The sequence below is a fragment of the Trachemys scripta genome, chromosome 17 (genome assembly GCF_013100865.1).
Source record: "Trachemys scripta elegans isolate TJP31775 chromosome 17, CAS_Tse_1.0, whole genome shotgun sequence".
Taxonomy (NCBI): domain Eukaryota; kingdom Metazoa; phylum Chordata; order Testudines; family Emydidae; genus Trachemys; species Trachemys scripta.
This window is the reverse complement of record NC_048314.1, coordinates 21,504,142-21,531,942: the sequence shown is the minus strand read 5'-3', so window position 1 is coordinate 21,531,942 and position 27,801 is coordinate 21,504,142. Positions and strand designations below refer to the sequence as shown.

Below are 27,801 nucleotides of genomic sequence, written 5' to 3'. Positions count from 1 at the left end.
ATTCTCTCTCTGCGTCACCCCCCTACCTGTTTCTTGCCAGAGCCATCGTCCTCCGTGCCGTGCTGGGCAGCCATGGCTGTGGAGTTGTGCAGCGTGGCGGCGTCAAAGGGCACCTTCTCGACCTTGGCGATGTTGCTGGAGATGTAGGCTGTGCCTAGCCCCTCCGTCTGGTCTCTGTCCCGCCAGTTCTTGAAGAACTGCTTGAACAAGGGGGTCTCGCCGCTCTCAGGCAGGACTTGGACCTGAAATGAGGGAGCCAGCCCGTGAGGGGGAGTCTTGTCCTGAGCCTGGATGGGCTGCAGTTCTAGCCCATCCCAGCTGTAACACAGGCACTGGCTTCAGGATGACACAGAGCCATATAAATCCCTAGGGCGACTCCACAGCAGATGCCCCTGGAGGGATTCAGCCACAAAGAGCAATCCCGGGGCAGCTCTGAACTGATGTCGCAAACCCGCAGCCTCTGAGATGCCCGCAGGTCTCACTGGCCCCATAAGGGGAGACTGGGCAATCATTCCCTCCCTCTATCCCCAGGAGAGAGGTGATGTTCTACACACCCACTGCTTGGCTCTCACAGCGTTTCCACCAGCAAAGTGACCACTGGCTGCGAAACATTAGTTTGCACCCGGCCCATGTCTGTTCAAGCCTGTTTTAAGCACAGATATACCTGGAAAGTCTGTGCTACTGCAATAAAACCATGGACCTCAAGAGCGTGTTCCACTGGTTACCACCGCACAGTGGGGCTGGGAGAGGACGAATCTCTCTTAAGAAAATGCTGGAGAAGCCATGGGGCAAGTCATCCCCTAGGGACAGGTTAGTCAGCACCTCTTCATGCCCAATGGGAGTCGTTCTGAGTCCTTCCTGGGCAGTTTCTCTCTGTTTCTCCTGCTAGCCCTCAGACAGACTGAATCACCACCCCAGGTGTGTGGCTGAGGAGAGTTTGAGGTGCACCCTCAATGGTGTCTGAGCGTCAGCCCGAGGGCACGGTGTGCAGCCACCCAAGCCCCCGCCAGCGCTGCTTACCTGGGTGTGTTTGGGGTACTGCATCTTGGAGATGAACTCGGAGGCAGTTTTCAGGGCTGCCTTCTTCTCTTCGGAATTGGCCTTCTTGCCTTTAATAAGAACAAAAAGGGCAGTGTTGATGATTGTTAAATAATACACTCTGATGTAAAAACAAAACACTCCCCCTGATTTCCTTCATGTCCAGAGGGGAAAGCGAATCACCCAGTCCACAAGTTAAACCCCTTCCACTGCTGCACTGCAGTAGGGCTCCACCTGCAGGTGACGTCACGGAGAAGAAAACAACCATCTGTGATGTAGTGAATGATTAGGATCACCTGGAATAGCTCATTAAATCAATTCTCTGCCATTTCTGGGGGCCTCGGGCACTGGAGCTCCTCGGTCCCTCCTGTCCTCTGGCTGTGGCACAGGCTAGTTTAGTCTCCTGACGGCTGTAATACTTTGGTCTGATTCTGGTGGCTGGTCTGCGTGTGGAGGTGGGTGGATGGTGTTGGTGGCCTGTGATGTACAGGTCAGACTAGAGGTCTCGTTCCTTCTGGCCTTGAACTCTATGACTCTATAATTGTATGTGCCAAGTCCTGTGCATATGGCCCAGTGACACAGTCTAAACCCACCCCCCCGCACCATCCCAGTCATCCATGATCCATAACCCAGTAGCCTGTGGTCAAACATTTGTAATGCTCTGACGGGCCGGAGATCCTGCACTGGCTACACCCTGCCTTGCAGGTTCCAAGAGAGGGATAGTCACCAAGACCCCTCTCCCCTGGTGCTCAGGCATCAGGATCGTGCAGAGGGAGAGAGGAGATTGGCATAGCTAATGGGGGAAGCATTTCCACATGAGTGTCCCCACTGCCACATGCAGACCCGCATCCCTGCCAGGGCGTCCTACATAAAGATCCCTGCACGGGTATCCATGAACTTAAATGATCTTCCCTTCCACTCAGAACTTCTTAACTTTTTCTGCTAAATCTCCTGAGATGCCCTTCTGAGCCCGTGTTCTGTTCCTTAATTCCCTGGAGAAGCTGCAATTGACTGGCACCATGCACTCCCTCCCCACCCCCTACTTGCAGGAAGCTGGGACCAAGAATCGAATATAGATCCCACGCACAGCTGCCTTTATCTAATTCTCCTCCCTCCCCAGGGTACCTTTCCAAATGAAGATTTTCCCATCAGAGCCATGGTCCAGAATGAAGCAGTCGTTGGAGTCCAGTGCGGCCTGGGAGAACGGATTCTCGTCTGCCACCAGAGAGACAGCCATGTTCCCTGCACCATTGGAGACCTGGGATAATGCAACAAAAGGATCAGTTCAGAGACACTTTGTGGAAGAACCTGGAGTCCTTCTCCTCTCAACGTTCCACAGCTACATGTAGCAGTTGGAGGCAGACATCATGACTTGGGTGCATTGGTTTCCTTCACGCCTCCTGTCCTTCAAACGTGATGTTCTTGGCACAGCAGTGATGTGATACAAAGGGGTGGTCTGCCCCAAGGATTTCAGGGATTTCTCCCACCACTGCAGCTTCCTAGGAGACTAGAGAAATGGTAGCACATCTCTCCAATGTCCTCAGTGCAAATGCAGCCCAAAGGGCCTTGTCAGCAGAACTGCCCTGTGCCCCAAGGACTGGAAAGGGCTATTTCAGCATCCTGATGACTATACTGAGGAAAAGCCACTGGTGGGTTTGCTGGTCCACATCAAATGCGTTTGGTGGACTCAGACTCTAGAGTTACTAATGGACAAGTGTTGACATCACAAAACCACGTCCATACTTGTTTACTAAATCACCCGTCAGTGGATTGAATGGCCACGGACACTAAACTCCCTTCTCGCCCCTTGAAGTGGTCTCTCCAGGGCAGGGCTGAGGGACACTGGCAGGTCCCTGTGGGCCAGTCTGCCCTGCCATTGCACACACTGGGGCTAGCCAGGGATAGCTCAGTGGTTTGAGCACTGGCCTGCTAAACCCAGGGTTGTGAGTTCAATCCTTGAGAGGGCCACTTAGGGATCTGGGGCAAAATCAGTACTTGGTCCTGCTAGTGAAGGCAGGGGGCTGGACTTGATGAGTTTTCAGGGTCCCTTCTAGTTCTATGAGATAGGTAGATCTCCATATATATTAGCTGTCGAGCCAGCCTGCACGACGGAGGCAGAGGAGTTAACAGAGTTGGGTCCCAAGCTCCTTGATTCTAGTTCATTCCTGGCAGCTCCCTGACAGGACACTTCCCCCACTAAATACAGCTGCTAGACAGATTCATTTCACATTACTTCCTTCTCTCATGGACAGCGACTGCAAGATCTCCCAGCAGGCTGGCATGTGTGACATTTCACCTCCGTTCCTGACAATTCCAGCTGTCACATGGGAGTCAGTAAGGCCTGGGCAAGGCAATAAAGCAATAGTGGCTACTTAGATGGTCTTGCATAAACTTTCTTTGTTAACACTTCATAAATAGCTAGCGACACGAGTGAGAATCAGAGCGCCTCTGCTCCGCTCCAGCTCTGTCTAGTTAGAACAAGTTAGACAAACACCTTTCAGCGATGGTCTAGGTTTACTTGATCCTGTCTTAGCACAGGGAGCTGGACTCTCAAGGTCCCTTCCAGCCCTACATTTCAATGATTCTATGATTCCACCCTTTGCAGGGCTCCTCTGTCAGGAGCCATCTGCTTCTTGTTACCTTATACAGCTTAGCCAGCTTTCTATTGGATGCATCAGCTTTGAGGTCATCAGCGACTCCTTCTGGCAGATCGGGCTTAGGTCCCAGAACCTGAGAGACAGGAAAACAATCTGCTAGCTATGTGCGTTGATCCAAGAGAATTTCTGCTCCCCAGATGCTCTGACCACAAAAACACACAAGAGAAAATGTAGGTCAACTACATCAAAACAGATCTGTTCCGATCTCCAAACCAGGCTCAACACCCACTGTTTTCTGTCCCTTGCACAAGAGAACAGCCAGCAGAAACATGAATAGCCCCCTCCCTCTGAGGATCTCAAAGCACTTCACTCACATTCATTAATTCTTACACTATGATGTGGGAAAAAGATGGGGAAACTGAGGCTATACAATTTGTCCAAAGCCACACAGCATGTAAGTGGCAAGGTCAGAGTTAGACCTAGATATTGTGACTCACAAGCCTGTGCTGTAGCCATTCGACAGTGCTTCTCCTGCTGCTATTGTATATCAACACACACATTCTGTACTGCACATGTGCGTGCAGGCCGTCCTTTCATCCAGATGCCACACTCATCACCCCAGCAGCTGATTGCACAGAAAGGACTTTGCTGTGACGTTCAGTGAAATACAAAGAAAGTGACCTGCAGCATTTGCTCCCGCTCTGACCCTTCCTCCATGACGTAGACTTTGCCACGGCCACTCCGCTCATTATCCCGGATCCCCTTAGCCACCTGGGTGGCCTTCAGCCGCTCAAACCGATTGCTCTTGGAGCCGCACCACTGGTGGATGTCCTGCAGGGCACAGACGAAGAGTATGGCATTTCAGAGAGCCCCATCCCAGGAACACGAGGCTTCTTTAGGCAGCATAATGCAAAGAACACACCAATTGCTGGGTTAACAGGCCTGAGCTAAGCAGCAGCGGTGCATTAGGGCCTTTTCATGCCGGTAGGAAGGGGCAGCCTGCAGCAGCAGTTGGTGAGGGGTTGGGAAGCCTGGATCTAGGGGGCTGGAGTCCCACAGCTCATCAGCCCAGGAAAATACAGCTCACTTTCCACTGTGGGAATATGAGAGTTACTAGATCGGCTGTGTAGTTTGTGAAATCACTGGTGACCTGGGGGAGCCTCGCACAGCTTAACACAGACTAGGAAGAAAAACAAATGGCCCAGCAAGACATCTCCCATTCCCCAAAGATTCGCCGAACGTGTGTTTAACTAGCAGACTTACACTGCCCAGATCAAGGATGAAACAATCTCCATTGTTGAAACTGTCCCAGCTCACAGGGACCTCAGTAGCTCGAACCACTCGTCTGCCTTTGATCTGAAGGACTCTTTGGACAGTCACCTCATTGGGAACCACATGCTTGAAGCCAGAAGCAACTCCACCAGTCTAGAAGAACAAAGAAGAAGGTAACTCCTACTCACATGCTTGCTCTGAAGGAACTGAGAGTCTGAAGTTGTTGTGTCTGTGTCAGAGGCTCTCACCTCCCAAGGGCAAGGAGTCACCCGCAGCTGGCTCAGAGGGCAAGCTAGTTCCCAGTCTCTGTCTGTACAGATCACTACATCAATCCCCGGAGCAACTTCTCCAGCATACCCAGGGAAACAGATGCAAGGGATCCTGGGACACACCCAAGCTGCATAGAGCAAGCCTCTGAATATGAATATAAACGGGGTGAGCGGGAAGTGGAGGAAGCCTGGTCTATGTTGGCCTTTTTATTGCACTGGGTGTATTAGAGTAACATGCCCCTTCGCTTACTCCCTGCTACCCAGACTCCATCTTTCACTCTCACGGCTGCTAAGAGAAAGAGTGAACAGAAAACAAAGTGAATTCAAAAGAGGAAGTGACAAAGACCATATCAGCGCCGAGCTGGGAAAAGTACTCGCACTTCCTGACCACCCAGCCTATTGCTCTAACCACTACAACAGCTGCCTCCCTTTGAGCAGTCTGTCTCTGGACAACTGCCTCTCACACATTCTTTCACTCTCCATACAACACGCAGTAAGAGAAAACTCACTTTTTTGCTACCTGTCCTTTTCACTGCATTTGTCCAAGGTGAGATTTAAAACACTTTCAAAAATGATACATCCACCGATTAAAGGTCTGTATCTGGCAGAAGCGTCTATTCTATTCTTGGACAATTTAGGCAGTAGGTTTCAGCCATTCCCCAAAAAGCGAAACCAAATTAAAATGAGAAAGGAATGGAAAATGCTAGGATTACGAATAAGCAAATAAAAAAATTGTAGGAAAATCCCGGACAAGGAAAAAAATAGCCAACTGTGGAAGAGCCTGGCGTAATGTTGCTTTGCTTGTGCCAGTGGATAGCTAATGTGGATGACTATGTCTGGACAATCTAATTCCACCCCCTCCTATCCCACCATTTTGCACCACTATGGAAGAATGATTCCCCAATGCTTTCCCCCACCTTCCCGTAACGCTACCCAGGATCAATGCCAAGAGAACTAGCAGAGGAAATGTGGTGGGCATAGAAATAGAGACACTGGAAAGGCCACAGCTAGTTGAGTCGATGGGGAAGGGCACAATCAATGCACAAGGGCAGGCATCTGCCATTAACTCAGATTTCTATTTCCCAAATCAGCTGCAGACACCTTGGGGCAGCTCCCTTCTTCCAAGAAAACAAAACTCCAATCCCTCCAATTGCCTGGGGCTTTCATTTCTGTCTCATTGAATCCAGCCCGGGCTCTCTTACTACGAGCTGCTGTTCTGTGCCCTGTCATTGAAAACAGCTGGTGAGGAATTTATTCCCTGTGATCGACAAGAGGGCAATCCTTACTTCTCCTCAGTGACGTGGACAGGCTGGGAAACCTTTCTACTCAGATTCAGACCTGCTAGGCTGGATGTCCAGCAAATACATACTTTGTACTTCAGGCCAGATTTGAAGTATCCCAGGAAAGTTGAAGACTCGTGCCCTTGCACCTCCCGATGCTGGATAGCCTTCCCGTGAAGATAATCGTCCATCTGGACAGTGAATATGGCAGCTGCACCGCTTTCATCCTGACTACAGAAATCCCCTAGAAATCAAAGGAAGACACCGCAGAGTGAATGCAGGGCCTCTGCCGTCTCATCCAGCTGTTTCACATTGGGCAAACAATTCCTTGGAGGGCTAGTTTCCTGGAAAACCTCTACTGACAGGTATTTGATTACAGCCAGGTAGGGACTGCGTCTCAGTTTCTCCATCTGTAAAACAGCTATAGCAACACTGACCTCCTTTGTAAAGCACTTTGAGATCTACAGATGAAAAGCTCCGGATAAGAGCTAGGCGCTCCTACCACTGACAGCCTGCCCAGCTGACTTGGCAAGAAGATGCATTCAGTCTGCCCAAAAGTCAAGCAATCTAGCAGACCTTTAGGGGGCACTAGTGCATTGGCAGCCTGGCTCTGCAGACTGTCAGGAACCCTTGAGAATCCCTCTCTCAGGAGATTTGGCATTGCTACAACATAGATATGACAACGCACTGAACTAGTATAGAACCCCATTGATCATTAGCAGCCTACTCCACTTTACCGCACCGCAGAGCTGCGTGTTTTGTATGAGAGCTCAACTAAGGTCCCGTCTGCTCCATGTGGGCATTAAAGACCCCATGGCACTTTACAAAAGTGTAAAGGTTCGTTGTGCAGGGCAATGATTAGTTGCTGCCCTCCACCCCAGAGGTGGCTGCATGTCAGTAGTGCAGTGTTCAGAGAAAGTGTGAAACACTTTGGGATGAGAGGTGCTATGGGAATATAAAATTACATGACCTTAACAGTGCCACTTTTGCCTTCTTTTCCCTTGTGGCAGGACAGGTTTACCCAAGAGTCCTGGACCAGTGAGAGGAACACAGTGCAAGAACTTTCACCTTCCCGGGTTTAGCTCCAGGAGTTGGAAGAACTGCCAGTTTCCATTAAGACAGAGACAAGCCACTCGGACCTTACCTAACCAGAAATGCAGATCATACTGCAGGTTCCCACTCCGCTGTTTGACGGTGTTCAGAACCAGATAAGCATCTCCAGTGAAGAAGTCTCCATACAGGTTTTTTGGCACAGGTACCAAATCAAATTTCTCAATCCGCCAGATCTGTAGGCCCGGCTCCTTTCCAGCCTTCAGAAATTCAGCGTGTTCCACCATGCTGACAGGCTGGGAGAGGGAAATGAAACAGAGAATTCTCTTAGGCTTGTGCAGTACAATGAAGCTCTTGTTAAACTAAGACTTCTTCTGGACTCCTAATTATTGCGGTTCCAAACAAGGATTGGGAAGTTTCCATTGGCTCTCGCACTGAAATCATCTAAGGAAAATCCTTCTTGACCTTTATTACTTTCCATTTCCACCCACCTCCATTTCCTGACTTCCTTCCTAACCTCTTTTTGCCTCTGTTCCCTGTTATCTGATTACTTTCTCCCTATCCATGCAGCTTTGCAGTTCTTTCTTCTCTGCTGATTAGTCACTTCTTTGTATGGAAGGGTGGAGGCAAAAGACACAGAAGTTCCCTTTCTATCCATTCCTTTACATAAACGTTCCATAAGTTGGAAGGCTCCCGGGAATATATATATATATTTTCCATTCATCTATATATTTTACGTGGTTTGCAAAATCACTTTTATATTTCCCTATAACATGTGTGATCTATTAGTCTCTCACAGGCAAACGCTGGGAGTCCCATCATTTCTAGGCTGGGAAAACCATGACAGAGGACAATCTGACATTGGCAGGGAGGTAGATAGGTGACCTAACAGGACTTCTACATCCCTAATGTCTATGCTTCTATGATATTATGATGCACTATTCACTCCAACGCTTTTGTGTGGCTTCTAGGAATTACACTAATAAATCACTACTCCTGACGGTTGTTGACTCCCTTCAAACTACCCTGTCCCTAGCAAACTTTGCAATTCGAACTTGCCATTGCTGCCTCTATATTATTATTATTTATTAAGCACTGACAATGTGTTATCACTTCTTTTGAGACAATAAAGTTCTATGACTACAGCTAGAAAGAATTCAGGATAGCAATATTAAAAAGAAATAAACCAATCCTGATGTATTTTAGATTAAAGGAAGGGCCTGTGTCCTTCTGCCAGGGCAGAACTAGCAGGCCTCTGAGTACTATAAACTAATAAAGGCGAAGAAGAAAGAAATAATATTACATCATACGCATCCAGTACTTCGACAAAGAGGAAAGTTCACAGCAGTTAATGGACAAAAATAAAATTTATGCTCAGCTCACAAGGCAGAAATACAAAATGCTGCAGACTAGAAAGCAATACGGCAAGTTAGCTGCTGAATCCATATCTAAACTGAACCCTGTCATCAAATGGATATTTCAAACAGTGCCCTCTTACAGTTTCCACTCCACTGGCTGCACGGCTTAGTTAGGGAAGCCTTTTACGAAAGTTTAAAACCACGCAGGAGATCACGACCCCTGTAAGTATTTTCTTAGCAGAGGAAAAGTTTTACAGTGTTTAATTACATGATTGGTCACTTACCACAGCTGAAAGAAGAACAGCTGCTGTAACGAGATAGCCGAGCCCTGCGACAGATACAGAGCTTGCGTAGCTTAACCTCAGAGCCATTGTACAAAAAACTGTGAGCAGAATGCAACTCTAGCGGTGTTTGCACTGGAATTTAAGAAGCGTTTTTAACAGCAAAGGGTTCTTCACTCTTTCACCTCCAACAGAAGAGGGACTGAGGAGCCCCAGCTCCTTCTTTGTTTCCCTGTCAATAAAGATGTGCTGCATAAGCTGGTGCTTTATCACAAGGAAATACACCCAGCTCCCTCTGAAATATAAGGGCGTAACATGCCTATGCACACGGTCCACTTGGAGGCTACACAGATTTAATCTGTGCAGTCATTTATGGAGGCTCTCTCCCAAAAGACAGTAATAAAGGACAATATGGTATTCATTACAGCAGGCGGTGCAATAATGGACAAATAAACTAAATATTTGGTCAAAAGGCCAATAACAGAGAGAGGCATCAGCCCTGGAGACAAAAATGTATCAGCTGAGAATTGGAAAGAGACGGAGAGTTGATGAGGTGCTAAGGAACAAAAGGGTTGTTCCAGATGGCAAGGCCTGTGGAGGAAAAGATTCTCATACCAACGTCAGTGACCTGTGGGAAAGGACAGAGAGTGCTACAGGGAGCCGGCTGAGTGATCGGAGGGTGAGGATGTTGTGTTCATATTTCCCTGTACATAGAGATAAGCAAGAAGCAACATTTGGCAAATGCTTTGGGTCTCTTGCACATGGATTTCAGCCTCGACACAAGCGACAATAAGAACAGGAGTACTTGTGGCACCCTCCTGTTCTTTTTGCAGATACAAACTAACAAGGCTGCTACTCTGAAACCAGCTACAATGAAATTGGTGTGAAGCAGAGGGGTTCTAGGTACAACAATGAAGGACCACTTGTCTGCTGGCAAAAGGATTTCCCTTGCCAGACAAGATGGGAGAGCAAGAGCTAGCTCAACAATTTCACACCGTAGGCTTTTAGGGATTTAGCAAGATAACTGTGACATGCATCTAGCAGTCTTTGGGTTTATTGAGTTAAACGATAACCATGTAGAGCTGACATCAAAAGACTCGAGAACCAGGCCTACTGCCTCCTGCCATGAGGTAAAAAAAGCGAGCAGTGAGCCTGCTTCATCCAAGTAGTGTACAAAACAATAAGTGCCCTATAATAAGATTTCTCACTGATTGCACCGCTGGGCCACATTAGAACTGTGTGTGTGTCATATGCCCTCAAGTGGCTAGTCCATTAGAATATAATAGCCTACTATCACTACCACATGATGGAGTTACTCCTAGAGTTCCAAGCGCTACAGGTGGTGCTGAAGGTTCTGGGTTCAAGCGCTGCTGAAAACCCATGCAGAGGTTTATTGTACCATGCTATACAGTCTGGGATGGTACGTCTACCCTAGGAGATCAGACAGAGAACACTGGTAGGGAGGAAATGAATCTCTCTCTGTGTTTACATTGCAGGCTACATGTATCTAGAGCGGAACTGAGTGGAATCTTCAGATTCATTACCCGACTTTCTGGGAAGATACTTAAACAAGTCTCTGTTGCTCCTCCCACCCCCACTGAAGTCAGTGGCCAAATTTCCATTGACCTCAATGGGAGCAAGATGAGGGACACACACACACACACACACACACACACACCCCGCAACACAGGAAAGCTTTCTCCTCTCCTCATGAGAATCATTTTCGATCGCTCTCTGTTTTGCTAGAACACTGTGTTTTTCGTTCCATAGTTTCCAAGCTGGTGCTCTGTGTCTGGACATTTGGCAAGCTCCTGCTCCGTTAACAGACCTTTGACAATAAGTATCAAAACAAAATTTCCTTGGAAGTTCTCAATTTTTAACCGAGAATAAAAACAATTTCTTCATCTGGCTGGGCTTGAACGGGGTTTTTCCCCGTCCCTGGGGAGGGAGCTCACACAGAGCATCAAGGGTCTGAAAAGCAGCAAACATTTGCTGGAATCATAAGTGTTGGCCAAGGTAAGTTGAGCCGTGCTGGGAAGCCATCAGTGAATGGCTCTTACAGCTGTTCCATCTGTGGTCCACCCAAATCCAGAGGACTACACTGAAAAACAAATTAGTAACAATGTTGGAAAGAGAGACAAGTCCCTTGCAGATGGAAAGAGAGTTTCAAGTATTTATTCATAAATATTTATACAGTGCCAGAACTTTGCATGCAACTCCACTGAGACAGAGGGAAAAAGACCAAGGGCAAAGTGCCTAAGTAATTCAGGAACCTACATCCCATTTTCAAAAGTGACATAGGGTCCTACATCCCATAGACTGAGACTCCTAAGTCACTTAGGTGGGTTTGAAAATGTTATCCCCAGCCCCTGCCCTGCAGAGCTAACAATATCAATTAGACAAGTGCAAAGCATGAAGGTAGACAAAGGAAAGGAGAATGAAACAAAAATAATGTGACCAACATAGTGAGCAAATAATAAATTATGGTGCTCTTAGGACATAAGGTGAGGAGTACATGTAATATTCATGTGGCTGGTCCAGCCTACTACTGCTGTCAGCAAATGTAGTTACCCTTTTAACTGGAATGGCAGAAAACTGAGCTTTGGTGTGAAGGGCTCAAAGCTTGTTGCTGACATGTGGCAGAAGTCAATACATAGATTATAGAGAAGAAGATGTCACAAGTGGAAAGCCTGACAAAGAAGTGGTGTGAAGAAAATACTAGAATAACTCTCCAAGTCACCCTCACAACTAATGCAGAGCAAACCCAACATCTTACACACAGAAAAGGCATTCAAGGGGAGGAAAGCTCCTCCACAGGAGCATTGAATACACAGTGTCGGTGCTGGGGGATTGTCTGAAGGAGGCTTGGCTGCTCAGGGATAAAAACAAAAGCTTTTAAGGAAAGAAGCCCCTGTGTTTTGAACAAACAGTGGAAGACAACTGCTTATTAAGGAAGACAGCTGTGTGATTAACATCTCAGTAAGCATGACAGGTCTATTCAAGAACATCTTATAAATGTGTACCTTCCTACTGAGATAATTATGGGGATACATTCACTAATTACAGCACACAGTGCCCCAGACATATAGAAAATGAAAGTAACATCTACAAGGAAGCTTGAATTGTCTGATTGCTCAGTGGCAGGGTACATCAGTCTTCCAGTTTGGAGTTTGCTTTTTTCAAAAGAAGTTTTCAGTGAACTATGGTAAGGTGTTCACCCTGCACAAGTAGTGGAAGGGTTAATGTGGGCCCAAAAGGCCAATTAACCCACTGGCTGAACCTGGAGGGTGCCCCAGGACTAATGAAAGATGAAGCCCAGCTGGAGAGCTGGGTGGAGCTACAAAGACAGAAGATCTGGCACAGAAGGGGTTGTAAGGGAAGAACTGTGCAGGTGTTCTCTGGGAATTAGAGACAGGTAAGAGCTGTGGGAAACACTCCTGCAGGGTAAGGAAAAAGCCTGCATGGGGAAGATACCTGAAGGCACAGGACTGGAGCAAGCTCCCATAGCTGATGCTGATACAAGCCCAGAAAGCAGACCTCTGGGGAAAAGCCCTGCTCAGTACAAATAGCCCGGGAAAGGGCCTGAAGAAAGGCTCATGGTAGGATGGGGTCCAGGGAGGCCGAGGCAAGGTGTCTGATAGAGCAGAGAGTGGCTGCTTCCAGGGTCCCTGGATTGCAACCCACTGTGCAGGGTGGGAGTGGGTTCCTCCTTCCACCACTGGGAAGCCCCTGACATAAAGGGATAAGGATGCTTTAAAGCCCTCATGTATGGACTGTGGGTCTGAGGCCCTGATGTGAGGACACGGGATTTGTGTTGGACTTGCTGTTACTCCAGGAGGAGTGGAACTAAAACGTGACCTGGCTGAGTTGCAAGAAGAGGCAGACCACTGCAGCGGCCATTGCCTGGGGCACTAGAGAGGAAAGAACTGCTACGCTACACCCAGCCGTGAGATGGGGGACACTAGTGGTGAGGCCACTCCTCTACGGTATGTGTTTGCTGCTGAAAGGTAGGCTGTCTGCCCTGGATACCGAGGGCTTCCGCTAAGCACCAAAGTGATGCAGGTTAGGCTCCTTTCTGCCCCACCCCCTGACACTGCCCTTGCCAGCATGCCCCAATTCTCTTCTGAACAGACTCCCTCCAGGGAAGGGGCATTCAGCCTCCTGGGCCCACTTAATTCTTGGCCGCTCCTAGTGGCTAGGAACCATGCGCCAGTTGCAGTGGGGCATTGAATGAGGTGGGTGTCTGTGCACTAGCGACTGGACTGGAAATACAGGACTCCGGTTACAATGTTACTATCCCTTCTGGTAAAAAATGTGACCTATCCTAGAAGTTGAGGTAATGAACATTTGTTAGCTCATTGGCTGACTCTTATGGGATGCAGCTCCCGCCACTTCTCTCCAGAGACTATTCCACAGAGTAAAGTGTGTGGTGTTTTTTGTTTTTATAATAATTAATAATAATAATGGAGATATCCCATCTCCTAGAACTGGAAGGGACCTTGAAAGGTCATTGAGTCCAGCCCCCTGCCTTCACTAGCAGGACCAAGTACTGATTTTGCCCCAGATTCCCAAGTGGTCCCCTCAAGGATTGAACTCACAACCCTGGGTTTAGCAGGCCAATGCTCAAACCACTGAGCTATCCCTCCCCCCCCCTCGTATCCAACTGTTTTTTTTCCCCTCGTATCCAACTGAAAAGTTCCTTTTAAGTCCATCCCACTACTCCTAATGATACCTGCTTTTTACCTCCCTAAATAATTCTCTCTCTCTCTGGGCATTTAAGCCTTTCAGATATTTGCAGATTGGCATGCTTCACACTCAGCTGTCATGCAGCCAAGCTACATAAGAACGGCCATACTGGGTCAGATCAATGGTTCATCTAGCCCAGTATCCTGCCTTCCGACAGTGGCCGGTGCCAGGTGTTTCAGAGGGAATGAACAGAACAGGGCAATTTATCAGGTGATCCAACCGCATTTGGTCCACTCCCAGCTTCTGACAGAGGTTTAGGGACACCCAGAGCATGGGAGTGCATTCCTGGCTAATAGCAATTGGTGGATCTATCCTCCATTGAGGATGCTCTCATACTGACCCCCATAAATCTGATCTTTCTGCATCTTACTCATTTTTGTTACTCTTCTCTGAATTCTTTCTAACTTGTCTCTGTTTCTGGCAATGTATCTGGAGCTGAATGTGACATTCCAGGCACAGTCTCACCAGAGCTCTTAAATGCTTCAATTACGCAAATAAAAACAAAATGGACAGAGGAGCTATCCCTGCCCAGGTCCATGACATGATCTCTGGGCACGCGTAGTTCAGACTCACATCTGCTCACTTTCCCTGCTGTATCCCATTGCAACGTCAATTACGGGGAATCAACTTTCCGATTACTCTAATCTGACCTATCCCAGCACCTCTAACTCAAACACCTCCCTACCACCTCACCACAAACACCACCTACAACTCCTACTGCTGCTATCCAAAACCTCCTTTTAAAAGGTGGCAACAGGCACTGGAGGATCATCCGGTGCTTAGTGTGAAAGGGGAAAATGCTGCAGCCAATGCATGAAACAAGAGAGTTTTCCGCTAGACTCAAGTTTCTGATTTACATTCGACCACAAACATTCCAGCAGGCTCACCACAGCTTAAGGAATGCACAAATTCTACCAAAACATCAACTGATTGGTGGTATTGCCCGAGCACTGCAGAGCACAATATGTGCAAAAGAATAAAAATATTCTAACCGTTTCCAAATTAAAATTCACTGAAGTGAGATTCCAGTTTAATAATTACACTGGAATAAGGGGACTGGCTATTCAAAGAGCCAAATAGTCAGGTTTATGAAGAAACAAACATTTGTGCACAGGTCTTTCCTCAGAACAGCTGAAGCTATGAAAGCAGTAAGACTAGAAGAACGGTACTTCTACATCTCAGCCATTCCATAAAGATTAAGGCTTTTCGCTGCCTTTATTTACGGATAATGCATGGTGAGGGAGGGGACAGAGGTGGAAAATTACTGTTCCACATCTGCTTATAAATTACATTATTGGTAAAAAGTGTAAAACATGGAAGGAGAGCACATCTGTTTGTTGGTGTATAGATTTAGCTGAGAGAAAGGGTGTGGGGGCTGAGTAAACAAAGTTGGAAGTGGTGATATCGGTGTCAAAATTAGTTTTCCCAAACAGGTAGGAAAACAGCCAGTTGTTTCTTAAACAATAAACGAGAGAGAGAAACCAACACTCCTTTAGAGTTAAAATGCTTTGTGCAACAGTTTACGTTACTATTCCAGTGGGCACCTACCATTGTTAGACATTTTTGATGAGAGAGAGAAACATGCATTTGAGGAAGGCAGGATTTTTAGGTGTTCAGTTAAATTGGACTAGCGAACACCCACATCCCCACCATATCTCTCAACCTCTAAAATGTCTGCTGCTTAGTTCTTTACACTTCTCGGACTGTAAGGGCTTTTTAAAAAAAAGTTTGTTTGTTTTTTTAAAAGAGCATTGAAATGAAATTTCAGTTCCAGTACAGATTGCATTTCTTTAGTGCATCTGGACAACACATAACTGCTCTGCCAGGTGCTACAGTGCCCTCTTCATATAATACACAGCGATTCATTGTTTCGGTGCATCCCCTTAAGAAAGGGGAGACCCAACTCTCTGATAACCATTCATGGTTGGTTACTCCAAGCAGCTGGAAACAGAGTAAATTACCACACCATTTCTGCTGTGGCAAGTCAGTAGGACTACCCATCTCCGTAAAAGCTCACCAGCTGAGGGCAGCACAGGCCAGCCCACAATATTTAAAACAAAAGTACAAACAACTTAAAGAAAAGTCAAGTGTGTGGTGTGTATGTGTGGTTTTTTTCTTTTCTTTTCTTTTTTTTTTATCCTTTACTTAGGTTTTAACTATTTCTAGAGTTTGAAAACACTACTCTGTACTGGTCCTAGCAAGCTTTATGTAAATCTGAAAAGTAACTGGGCTAACCAGCCACTTAATTTATTTCCATCTGAGCTTTATTGCTGTGTCTCATTAGCAATAAGTTACTTCCCTTCCATGACACTAATTGGTTGATATCAGAAATATTGGCACCTACACATTTGCAGTGAATAGCTTGGAAGTAAGTAAATCTGAAACCTCTTTTTTGGTCGGCATCAGGCATGCTGTCCAGTCTGTACAAGATCAGCTACAATATGCTGTTCTTTTTGCTTTATGCTGCCTGCTTCTTTAACTGGAGAGTCCTCTCTTTCAAACCTGGGCCCCATGTACAGTCTGCCCTGCAGGCAGAAGGAAGGCTGCAGGCTAGCTAAACTGACTGCTTTGCATTTTAAAAAGAGAAATTAACCCATTGCTAAGCAGCCAGCTTCTCCTTTAATATCCCAAAGAATCCAGCACACTGTGCCCATAAGCCCTTAGCTTCTGCAGTGCAAGGAATTCTAGTTACAATAACGAGGAAACTGAGGGTTTGGGGGGGGTTGTTTTGTTAGACAAAGCTGTGCTATAAGCAATGCAAACAAGGCCACTGTCTGGCTCTAATGTAGACAAATGCAGACTGAACTCCCCTAGCCAAAGTGGGACCACAAGAAATCATAGCTGGCTAAATCGAGCCGATAAAGGAGGCCTCACTCACTGCTGGAAGAAAGCTGAATTGCAGGGAATGTGCAGCCTGCACAGAAGTGAATTACACTGTCATATCTGCACTCTTGTGCTCTCTGTGCACTTAATCTGGGTCTGTGGCGTCTCTTTACCCTAAACTTCAGGAGACGCCTGACTGCTTCTAACAGAAGAAGACCCTCCCTGGGGCAGACTGTCCAGGCTGGGATTTGCACAAGTGGGGAGGGAGGCAGGCAGCAGGCTAGAGATTTAACCCCTACAGTAGTGACTAGCAAGCCTTATTCCAGTAGGCGTACAACCAGCATTCCTGCTGCAGTAACTTCCCTTAGGAACCAGCTCACATTGCATCCTGAAGGCCCATGCCTGTCTTTGCAGTCAGCCAGTTCTCTCTCTCTCTCCCCTGCATTACAGCGCCAGCAGATTCCCAGGGCCATGTTTGCACAGCCCTGGTTGGGCGCAGTGCAGAGATGCACACACCAAGGGAAGCCTTAAGGGCTGCTCTGTCTCAGGGAGCTCCTGGGTGCACGTATTTCTTTCTGGAGTGCAACACAAACCCTTCCATGCAGCTTGTGTACAGGGGAGGCAGAGTCATGGTCCCATCTCCTCTTCACCCCCTTTGGGGCACTGTGCACCCTCAGGGTGACACTTCCCATGTCCGTGCATTGGAACGTCTCTTAGAGAGCCGCTCTGTTTCCCATTTACCATTCAGTCACTGCATTTTCTCTCTGCCACATATCCTGAATCCATCTATCATAACTGGTATGGGCTCTGAGTATTAATCCTTTTCCACCAGAAGTGGGGACTTCCCAGCATGCAGCCCATCTGATGGGAAGCAATGGGTCAGTGGCCAGGACAAGTAGACCTGTACTAAAATAAGGTTTTTCAGTTCAGAAAATTCTTCCCCAAGTTGCATGTTAGAACAAACACTAAAACCGACTCAAAATTCAGCCAACCCCCCTGACTTCCTCCTGGTTTTGCAATGAAACAAGGAAACAGTGAGATCAGCCTGGTGTTAACACAAGCCCATAAGTTGATACCAGGTTTGCTAGAAACCTTTTGAGGAACCTGGTCTGAGTTTGTAATGAAAGCTGAAACCACAATGACTTGAGCTTGGCTAGAACATGTTACAGAGCTCTCACCATGAGTTAGCCATGCATTACATTTTTCTTTCATCACTTAACACTTTGCATTGTGAAGAATACAATTAACTACCTGGTTCAAATAATAACGGTAACTGGCACTGCGAATTATTACAGTAATAACACTGGGTTCAAGAATAAAAAGGTGACTTGCACCAACAAACATACTTGTCTGAAAGTCCTGCATGACAAATGCTCATAGAATGTTTCCTTAAAAGAGGATTTTTTTTTTCAAACTAGTTACACAGATGTAATAACTGCAATGTTCTTGTCTGCCCTATACATGTCCCACCCATGGGGGGGGGAGGAGGAGGAGAAGCCTTAATTACATGTGTGCATGAATGGTTTTGCTAAGACTCTGGAAGTTTTATTTCTTTATATAATTTTTTTTCCCTTTTGGCTTAGTAAATGCTTTTACAATCTGGCTGATCCATTTTATCCAAAGGGACCAGAAAAGCTCTTGAAAAGCCATCAGTGTCACAGGTATAATTACTTCTGACCAGCAATGTGTTTTCTTTTAATAAAATGTCTATAGAGCCTGCTGTTCCATGGACACTTGGATCCTATATTTTACATTCCCTAACTTCCTACTAGTAACCCTTGCTTGTAGTAATACCTCTGCTGCATTCTGATTTTTGCCTTGTTACTTGAAAAGTTCATACTTTGCACACTGGTTTCTACTCCGCTTACAGGTTTACATACATGCTTTACAAGAGTATTGTTCCTCTAGAAAGACAGGAGGGCAATGTTGCGTGGCACCATTATTGGGAATAACCCCTGGCTGGCTTCACAGACTTACTGTCTACCAACTAATGCTGCTTTGCATGGCTATAAATAGTTATTTAGATAAAAGGCATCAAGAACAAAAAGCACCAGCAGGCTAGCTCAGTACTTCCAGCTGCAACTGACAAGTTAGTTTGGAAGGCATAAGAGGAAACCCTGTGGCAAGCATTTTGATAGACATCTAGCCTGGCTTATTTTCCATAATCCAGTCTCTAGGTAGGTTCAAGACTTGATACAGAGAGTAGTAATCCCTGAGATGCTAAAAATTCTCACATATCTGTTCTCCATCTGTGATTGGTGAAAAGCCTTGATGAATTTGCACAAACTGAGGGAATTTGTGGAATCACCAAAGCGTCTCTGCAGCTTTAAAGAAACCCTATGACATCCCACAAGTCTAGGGTGACCAGACAGCCAATGTGAAAAATCAGAATGGGGTGGGGGTAATAGGCGCCTATAGAAGAAAATGTCCCAAATAGTGGGACTGTCCCTATAAAATTGGGACATCTGGTCACCCTGCACAAGACAGTATAGTGGAAGAGAGCAATTCAGTACAATATTAATGTCTGACACTGCACCCTGGAAACGGTCAAATATTTGTCTATTTTTTTTTTTTTAGCTCTTAGTCACTCATGTTATATGCACATTTGGCACAGTCTTAAGTCAGCCACTGAAAAGGCTGCATGGTCTATTTCAGCTTTATCACCAAGGTGACAGGCATTGAAAAATATCTAAAACAGTAGATTAGATCAGTCTTTGGTCTCCAGGCAGCACTAAATGCATACACACGCAACTAAAAACAATCCCCACGCTGAGAAGCTTGTAAAGAAAGCATCTTTAGGACAACCACAGTGACCCCATAATCTATTTTAGATTTGTCCCTCACTGTCTGAGGAACAGCATTGCTAATGGTGTTCCTATACTGGCTGCTGCTTATGCATGCTAGCAGTAGTTAACTGCTGCACCCACCCAGAAAGGTGGGTAAGTACAATACTACTTTCTTCCTTTAGCGCACACAGCCCAAAGCTTTTTTCACATTTGAAAAAATTCATACCAATGAAAACCAACACGCTAGCGAGATATGTAAAATGAACGGTACAAATGTACATTGAAAACAAAATTCAGGACACTGACTAAAGGCGGCTTTATCAGAAGCTCCCAATGTTCAAGTCGACAGTTTCCTTAACTGCTCTCCCCTCAACTTTAAAAACTAAATCCTGTAGAGAACAAGTTAAAATTTCCTTCCCCCCAAAGTATAGCAATATCTTTGTCATGGGCAAAGTTGTTTTTTGCATTCACAGATTAACATTCCTGTGGAATCCTTTTAACAAATGAGAATAGCCATGTGAAACAGGCCAAATTATTATATGAATATTCTGGGCACAGTCAACCTGTGGAACTCCTTGCCAGAGGATGTTGTGAAGGCCAAGACTATAACAGGGTTAAAAAAAGAACTAGATAATTTCATGGAGGATAGGTTCATCAATGGCTATTAGCCAGGATGGGCAGGGATGGCGTCCCTAGCCTCCGTTTGTCAGAAGCTGGGAATGGGGGATGGATCATTTGATTACCTGTTCTGTTCATTCCCTCTGAAGCACCTGGCATTGGCCACTGTCGACAGACAGGATACTGGGCTAGATGGGCCTTTGGTCTGACCAGTATGGCCATTCTTATGGTCTTTGCCTCATGATTAACAATTCCAGCTATTCTGATATTTCCTACAACTACAAGTTTTTTGCTTCTAGCTTTTAGTCACTTAACTAAGACCCACCGATTGAACACAAGGTTTCAGGAGGAAGTGCTAACGTTTAAAATCTCAACTTAAAAGCCTGATTCTCTTCCCACTTGCACTGTTGTAAATTAGGAGCATCTCCACTGGAATTACACCAGGGTCAAACTGGCATGGGAGAAAAGAACGAGACTCTCTGTGAACATTCTAGGACCACATCTAGGATGAGACAGTCACACCCAGCTGAGAATCTGAGTCAACCACAAAGCCCTACCCTAGTGAACACAATAAGTAGGAGTTCAGTCGTGCTCTTAAATGCACAGTACACACACCACTATGGATCTCGGAAAGCCAGCTGCTTTCTATTTGAGCAAACAAATCCTAAATTGTATTCAAATGCAAATAGTGCTAAAATGCTGACTAGGTGTTCTAGTTCTTGCATAAAAAGTCACTAAGCGATACCCAAAAGGCATGACATGGTATGTTGCCCACAGGCCAATAGGTGTGACCTGCCTGGTGCAATTACACTGAAACGGGAACGTCAAATCTCCTTAGTATAAGATGAGCAATGAGAAGAGGCTGCAACCTGCTTTAGTGTTCTTGCCTATCCCAACAATAGTGGCTGAGGCATTGTGCAATCTGTCAGAGGAGAGCTGGCTGTTCCTTCAGAGAAGGAAGGAACATTTTTTGTGCAAGACTGGATCTCGCCAAAGTAGAGGCTTGAGGTAAACAGGTGTTATCGATCTGCATTTAGCCTATAACTTTTAGGAGAGTGGAGAGAGAGGGAGGTCCTCATTGTCCACTACTTTGCATCTTGTGTGGTCACTTGCACGTATGCAAAGGGAGTGAGTATGAAGCTCCCAAGTCAGAATTGTGATGTTTACCCTACCATGGCATGGTGTAAATGGTGACACAACATGCAAGTCCATGGAGAATCAGACCCATTGTTTTCCATACTGTCTTCCAAATTCAAAGAGACTCCCCACTTGGCAGGGTCTCTGTTCAGCAATTTTTTTAGACTCTCCATGATACTTTCTAAACACGATCACTTGTGAGCTGATCCTGTGCCCAGACTGAAACTTTAATGCTGCCTTTTATCTGAATGCAGATGATTTCCCACAGGACCAGAAGTTCAGTCAGCTAAGAGAAGGGCTCTGACACAGAGCCCATGTTACTGAAGGAGTGTCACTAAAATGAGTGTTGAGGGCAGGGCTCCCCAGCACCTCTGAAAATGCATCTCAAAAGCTGAGGTTCTGACAATCAGTGGCCACTTTTGGCCCAAGAGACTTGCCCTAGGTCACAAAGGGAGTGTGTGGTAGAACCAGGAAGAGAGGCTGGACCTCCTGACTTGATCTCAAAGACCTGTACGTCGACCTCAAGAACTACTTTCCCTTCCTTCGCATTACTTGCTGAATTCCAGCTTTCGAGCAGGCACTAGTGCCTCATCAATCGCTTATGTGATCAGTGATTGCTTTGGTTGCGAATATCGAATCCTACCTCATCTTTACACATGAAGCACACACTTGTCAATATGTTTAAGAAAGGAAAAATAGCTTTGGATCTGTGTTCACTCAAAGATCCTAGACCACACACCTGCTGAACAGGTATTCTTCATTCCCAAAGTGCACGTGAACACACATCCATTTAAGATTTTGTCCCTGATTACAGGTGTAAACACATCTTACTGGAATCTATCCAGAGCATCTTCTCCAAAGGACAGAAGACCTGGTTATTTATTCTACAAGAACCAAACTTTTTTTTTTTTTACATGCTTCCCGCTATGGTAAGTATGTAAACAAGAATCTGTCTTTGGTTTAGTAGCTCATGATGATTTTGCACTGCAGACAGATTATGCACAACTGACCTAGATATGAACATTGCCAACAGGCTGAGAATAGCTCACGTCTTAGAGGAAGACATATGTACCCAGTGAGATACAATTCTCCATGTTAAAAGCCAACAATCTTGCCATGTTATAAACTACTCTTAGATTAGGTGGCAACAGCAAAAAAACAAAAGCGCCTGAGATGTTGATAGAGGAGGAGGACACATGTGCCAAGGTTCTACACAGCATCCGCTAGGGGGAAACTGGCACATGTTCATCCCACCAGTCAAACAACACAAACAGGAGCAATGTTTTGCAGCCTCAGGCGACTACTTGCTTTCCTGGCATGGTAGAGCTGGCAAAGCTGTACACCCCCCAGCAACACAGACATTCTTGTTCAATTCACGAACCTCCTGACCAAATCAATGAACCAATAAAATGATTCCTAAGCAAAAAGAACTGGAAACCATAGCTGGAGTGAGATGAAATGCAATCTGCAGAGGCCCAAAATAGGGCTCTTCACAGTAACTGTAGCATAAAACACACAGCTGATGGATGCAAGTTGCTCAGACTTGTGAGCTCTGACAACAAACCACTGCTATCGGCCAATCAAGGGGGAGAGAAGTATAAGCAATTGTTACGTTTGTAGAAGATCTATTTGTGATTAAAAACATTTAGCTGTAACTTTGTCGTATGCCAGTAGAAGACCAGCTCTGAGCACTAGGGCATGGTCCCTATTGTGCCCTTAAGCTGCCATAGTGCCAGCAGCAGACACTCAAGGTGAAGGCCACGACCTCGCTAATCGGTTACTACCTCTTCTGCTAGCACCGGTGCCCCAAACCATCCCCCATCCAATGTTCTGCTTCCCTCCTCTTAAAGACCTTTACAATACCTAAAGCAGCACTGAACATATACAATCTATTAACTTAATAAAGCTCAAACCTATATATGTTCAAAACCCAAAATAAGTTTCTTGTAGTGGAGGGCTGGGTGTTGATCGGAGCAGGTGGTAAGAATTAAAACAACCACTATATAAGTGCTTGGTGCTTGCATTTAGTTTTTGGTTTATTCATCTAAATCAGTGGTTCTCAACCTGCAGGCCACTTGCAGCCCAATTGGCACACAACTGTGGTCCATGTGACATCCTCAGGGCTATACAGGCAAGGCATATATATATGATGCGGCCCACATAACAGAGAGAGAGACGCATATGCGGCCCACAATGGTAATTAGGTTGAGAACCACTGTTCTAAATATAAGCAAAACGGACAGACTGCCTATCAATCAAACATTTCTCAAGCAATTATCCCAAGGGCACACAAGCACAAGCGATCCCTTCAGTTCATCGTCCCTGCTTTTGCTGCAGTGCCTTCCTTCCTCAAAAGCAGTGTTTAAAAAGTGAGCCAGGATTTACCCAGTTGCTTTTCAGGGTTTGTCTCCACATGGAGTTATTCTGGAAGAGCTGTAGAGTGTAGTCAGTGTAACTAGAGAGGCAGCGTAGTCCACTGAACAGAATATGGGCTGTGCCTCAGATAATCTGGGTTTTATGCCTGGCTTGCCTCTGACCTCAGGTGAGTCAATTTAGTTCTTTGTGCCTCTTTTTTTCCCTCTGTTTCGTTGGTAAGCAATTTGGAGCAGGGATTTTTCTGACTGTTTTTTGTACAGTGCCTCACACAATGGAGACCCTGATCTCAGCTGTGGCCTCTATGATTAAAATGTAATACAAACAACTTTTGTTGTAAACCAGATGCTGCAGGTTAGCTTTTTGTTAATCCTTATAACAGGTGGCTCATCGCTCCTGAAACAAAGTTGAAAGTAAACATTTTCAGGCCTTTGTGGGGAAGAGGCTAAATTACCGCCTCTCCATCAAGGGAATGTGGTTTTACTGGCTCCACAGTGCAAACAGTGCTCATCTGTCAGCACATTTTCCCACTCACTGCAATGGTTGGGACAATGGTCACCTCTGATGTTCCTGCCATTCCCCATTCAGCCCACATTCTGAGTTTTTTATCCCAGTTCACAGCCGGGGACCTTGCTGAACAACCATGCTCCGAACTTTAAAAGAGGTCGGATGTGCTTTTAGAAAGAGCTGAAGAATCTTCCACCAATGAAAAGTCAAAGGTGACTCTGCTCTTTTCCAACCCTTCTAACCTACAAAGTCAGCTCAATCACAAATGAGATCCAGGGTTGTGTTCCAAACATGGGATAGTATAGTTTTCTCACCCTCAGTGGAAAGGAAAAACATGTTTTAGTCCCTGAAGAAATGACAGTAACTTGCTGACATAAGTTGATGAAAATTGTGTTCCTTAACATGTTTGGAGTTTTTTCTGTCCACACTAGTAATAACACTCTTGCAATACAGATGGGCAACATTTTTAGACCTGATTATTTTTGTAGCATAGACATGGTATTAAATAGCCTGGTCTTTCAGAAAGAGGATTAGTGGATTCCAATCCACTGCATGTAAACCAATTTTATCTTTCCACTTCATATCCCCAGATTGTAGCTGGCTAACAGGGCAAAATCATAATCCTACAATGAGATACAAAAACTAAATGCTCTGCGGGCTGTTGAGTTCCTGTGACAGTAACTGGGTGTGTTTTACTAACAATACATGCTGACATATATGACAAATCTAGTGTTTATCTCTGTCATATTACTTACACCAAAACCTTGGCTTTGTTAGAACGTATCCTTTTAAATCAGGTTTACATTTGAAAAATTTTGTTACCAGCAGCCGACATTATTGAAAGATAGTTACATTCTCATTTATTTTTCAGCCTTTATATTATTTGAATGAAATGCAAGATGTAAACAGTTTGGACAATCAAATATCATAGAGCTGTTGTGGTGATTTATAAAGTTAATGTTTTCATGCTGCTCTGAAAATACAAAGGACTATATGAGTATATTCTATCAATTCTCTCCCCTGATATAACAAACCTAGACACAACTACCGCATTCATCATACGCATTTGAGGAGCCAGGACTGGAACCCTTGTTTAGTTGCAAAAAGAGAGTCCATCACAACCTGAGCTAAAGAAGTAGTCCCTTACCAGCTAGCTAATCATCTCTGCCAGCCAGTCACTAGAATTAGTACATAGACAGTATACTACCTAGTTCCTCTTCATATTAAGGTGTGTAAAGTTCTCTTTATGGTGATTACACAGATAGCTCGGGAGGGTTTGTTTGTTTGTTTTTAACATGATTCAGACTTTTGGTGTTGAGGAACCAAAGTGTTACTCAGATTAGAAAGCGAGAGAGAGCAAAGCCCTAATGATTTTGATTTCAGCTAGTATTTGGGGCTCTGTCCAAACTGAAAGATCTTGCTTCTTTTGGATGATTCACTTCCTTCTGCATTTTATATATATTTTGTTTTGAATTGTAGCTATCTTTTTGTGTGGAAATGTTTACTAAGCCCATCTGTTTAAATGTTGCTGGATGATTTCCCACTGACTAGCTCCTAATACAGACAAGCAAGTCTCTCTCCAGTGATGGCTGTGCACAGAATAGAAACTTCCATGCCGGAAATCAATTGGGATTCTCCAGGCTCCTCCTGGGGGAGGAGGGGATCAAAAACCCAGATTGTCCTATAGACTGGGGCAGGAGGGGTGGTTGTCTTTCCAGCTAGGTAGGAAGGAACCAGTTTTCTTGAGAATCCACAGACGCAAGTTCTTCTCCCACCCCATCACTTCTCAGAGTTCTGTCAGGGTCACTGACTCCTACTCTGAATATCCTTCACACACATTTAACTGGATGCATCTCAGTGCAGTTCCAAATGGAGAGAACTGTGTCTAGACAGAATTATATACAATACCATAGCAAGCTACCATTCACTCTCCATGGTGTGATATTGACTAGCTATGGATTGATGTGATGTTTTGAGTTCCCATATTGCTCCACAAAGCCCTTCTAGCATAACCTTGTGACATCCGCTACAACGAATCCCCCTAAGAGAAGCTGGTAGAACTGCAATTAGGCAGATTAGTCCCTGTGGAAGACAGCCAAATGCTAGAGCTTTCTTTCCCCTCAGCCTAGCGTTGTGCTAGTCTCCTAAGTTATTTACCTAGGTAAGGTGTGTCCCTGGGACTTTAATGTTTGTACAGATACTAGCCAACCTGTTGCCTCCTCTAGCTGGATGCAGAATACCCATAACCCCTAAGGTGACTGCTATTACTTAATACCATTACTAGGCACACCTTCAACATCTGAATGAATCAGGTCAAAGAACAAGCAGTTAAATTCTAGAAATAGGTGCTTTAAAATGTTTATAGCTTAAGTTCCCTTGAGATAGGTGCACTAGGATTTTGAGTGCCTGACAATGTTGCTAGAGGGCACTGGGAAACCAGTTAATTTACTAATACACCTGTTAGGATTATTTTTCAGGGTGGGTTCTTATCTCAATAGAACAGGTACCAGTATATAAACAGTACTCTGCAAACAGAACAGGTACAGATTTGTACTAGTAGAAGAGGTACAAGATGGTAAGCTCTTTTGGGCGGGGTTCACATCTTCATGTGTGTTTGTACAGCACTTTACACAATGGTCCTGATTGTAGCCTCTGGTGCAATAGAAAAATTAAATAAATAATGTATGCTGGAACAGGTACCAGCTGAACAGGTACAAATGGAGAAGCGCACCCAAACCTAGTGGTGCGGTGAGAGTAGACAAAGTGATCTAGCAGCGTGCTAACAAAAAGCCTGACTAACGTACTCTTCCAGTCAGGAAATCTGAGATTGCATGATGTGGTGTAAATAACATAAGCTTGCCAACATGACCTTTCAGGAAGCAGGGGTGAAGCAGGAGGACGTTCTCTGGAATCCAAGTCCTGCTCGCATGGAGTCTGTGCAGTGGCTTGTCCCACTGACTCCTTTTGCTTTTCCTTTTCCTGCAAAAAAACCCCCAAACCTTTCCTCCTCCATCTTTTCTAAGACTGTGCCTTGAATGGAGACGTGAGCAGCAAATCAGAGTAGGAAGCAGCAGGGCTGTCCCTAACCATTTTGGTACTCTTTGCAGCCCCCCCATGGAGGGACTGTGGGGGGGGCTCAGGCCCCTGTGGGGGGGGAGGCTGGCCCCAGGCCTCTGTGGGGAGAGGGCTGGGGAAAACGGCCCCAGCCCGCTCCGCTCTGCTCCCCTGGCTCCCAGCCTTGGGGGGCAGGGAGGAACTGCCCCCCAGCACTCACCAGCAGTGTGGCTGGGAGCCAGGGGAGCAGAGCAGGCTGGGGCCGGGTTGCTCTACTTACCATGCGGTGAGTGCAGGCCAGGGCCAGTGCTACCATTAAGGCAAACTAGGCAGTTGCCTAAGGTGCCAAGATTTGGGGGCGCCAAAAAGAGGTGCCCCCAATTTTTTTTTTTTTTACAGCGTTCCTGGGCTGGGCTGCCAGCGGCACACTGACACGTGCGACTCAGACTCCCTCTCCCAGCGCAGCGGCCGTTCCATGCAATTATTGTCATTGCTGGCGGGGGCGGCGTGCTTGGGGAGGGGGCGTAGCAGAGTTGAGCTGGGGTGGGGAGCCCTGCAGCAGTCCCCCCCCCGCCCTGAGGAACTCTCCCCCCCCCCGGCAGATCCCCTCCT

At 45.9% G+C, this 27,801-nt stretch overlaps 1 protein-coding gene across 3 annotated transcripts in view; it reads right to left on the bottom strand.

The window, feature by feature from the left end:
- The window catches only part of GSN (gelsolin), a 45,397-nt gene that overhangs the window by 10,763 nt on the left and 6,833 nt on the right, over positions 1–27,801 (bottom strand). For 2 of the 3 annotated variants that reach the window (XM_034793726.1, XM_034793725.1), the window contains 8 exons: positions 7,601–7,802; positions 6,546–6,700; positions 4,899–5,060; positions 4,317–4,466; positions 3,679–3,768; positions 2,164–2,296; positions 1,021–1,109; positions 27–242 (listed from right to left, as the gene is read on the bottom strand). In XM_034793726.1, coding sequence (XP_034649617.1) covers positions 27–242; positions 1,021–1,109; positions 2,164–2,296; positions 3,679–3,768; positions 4,317–4,466; positions 4,899–5,060; positions 6,546–6,700; positions 7,601–7,793 — 1,188 coding nt within the window. In that variant the 5' untranslated portion in view covers positions 7,794–7,802. Of the gene's footprint in view, positions 1–26; positions 243–1,020; positions 1,110–2,163; positions 2,297–3,678; positions 3,769–4,316; positions 4,467–4,898; positions 5,061–6,545; positions 6,701–7,600; positions 7,803–9,148; positions 9,378–27,801 lie in introns of all 3 variants that reach the window. The other variant, XM_034793724.1, reaches the window with a different exon arrangement.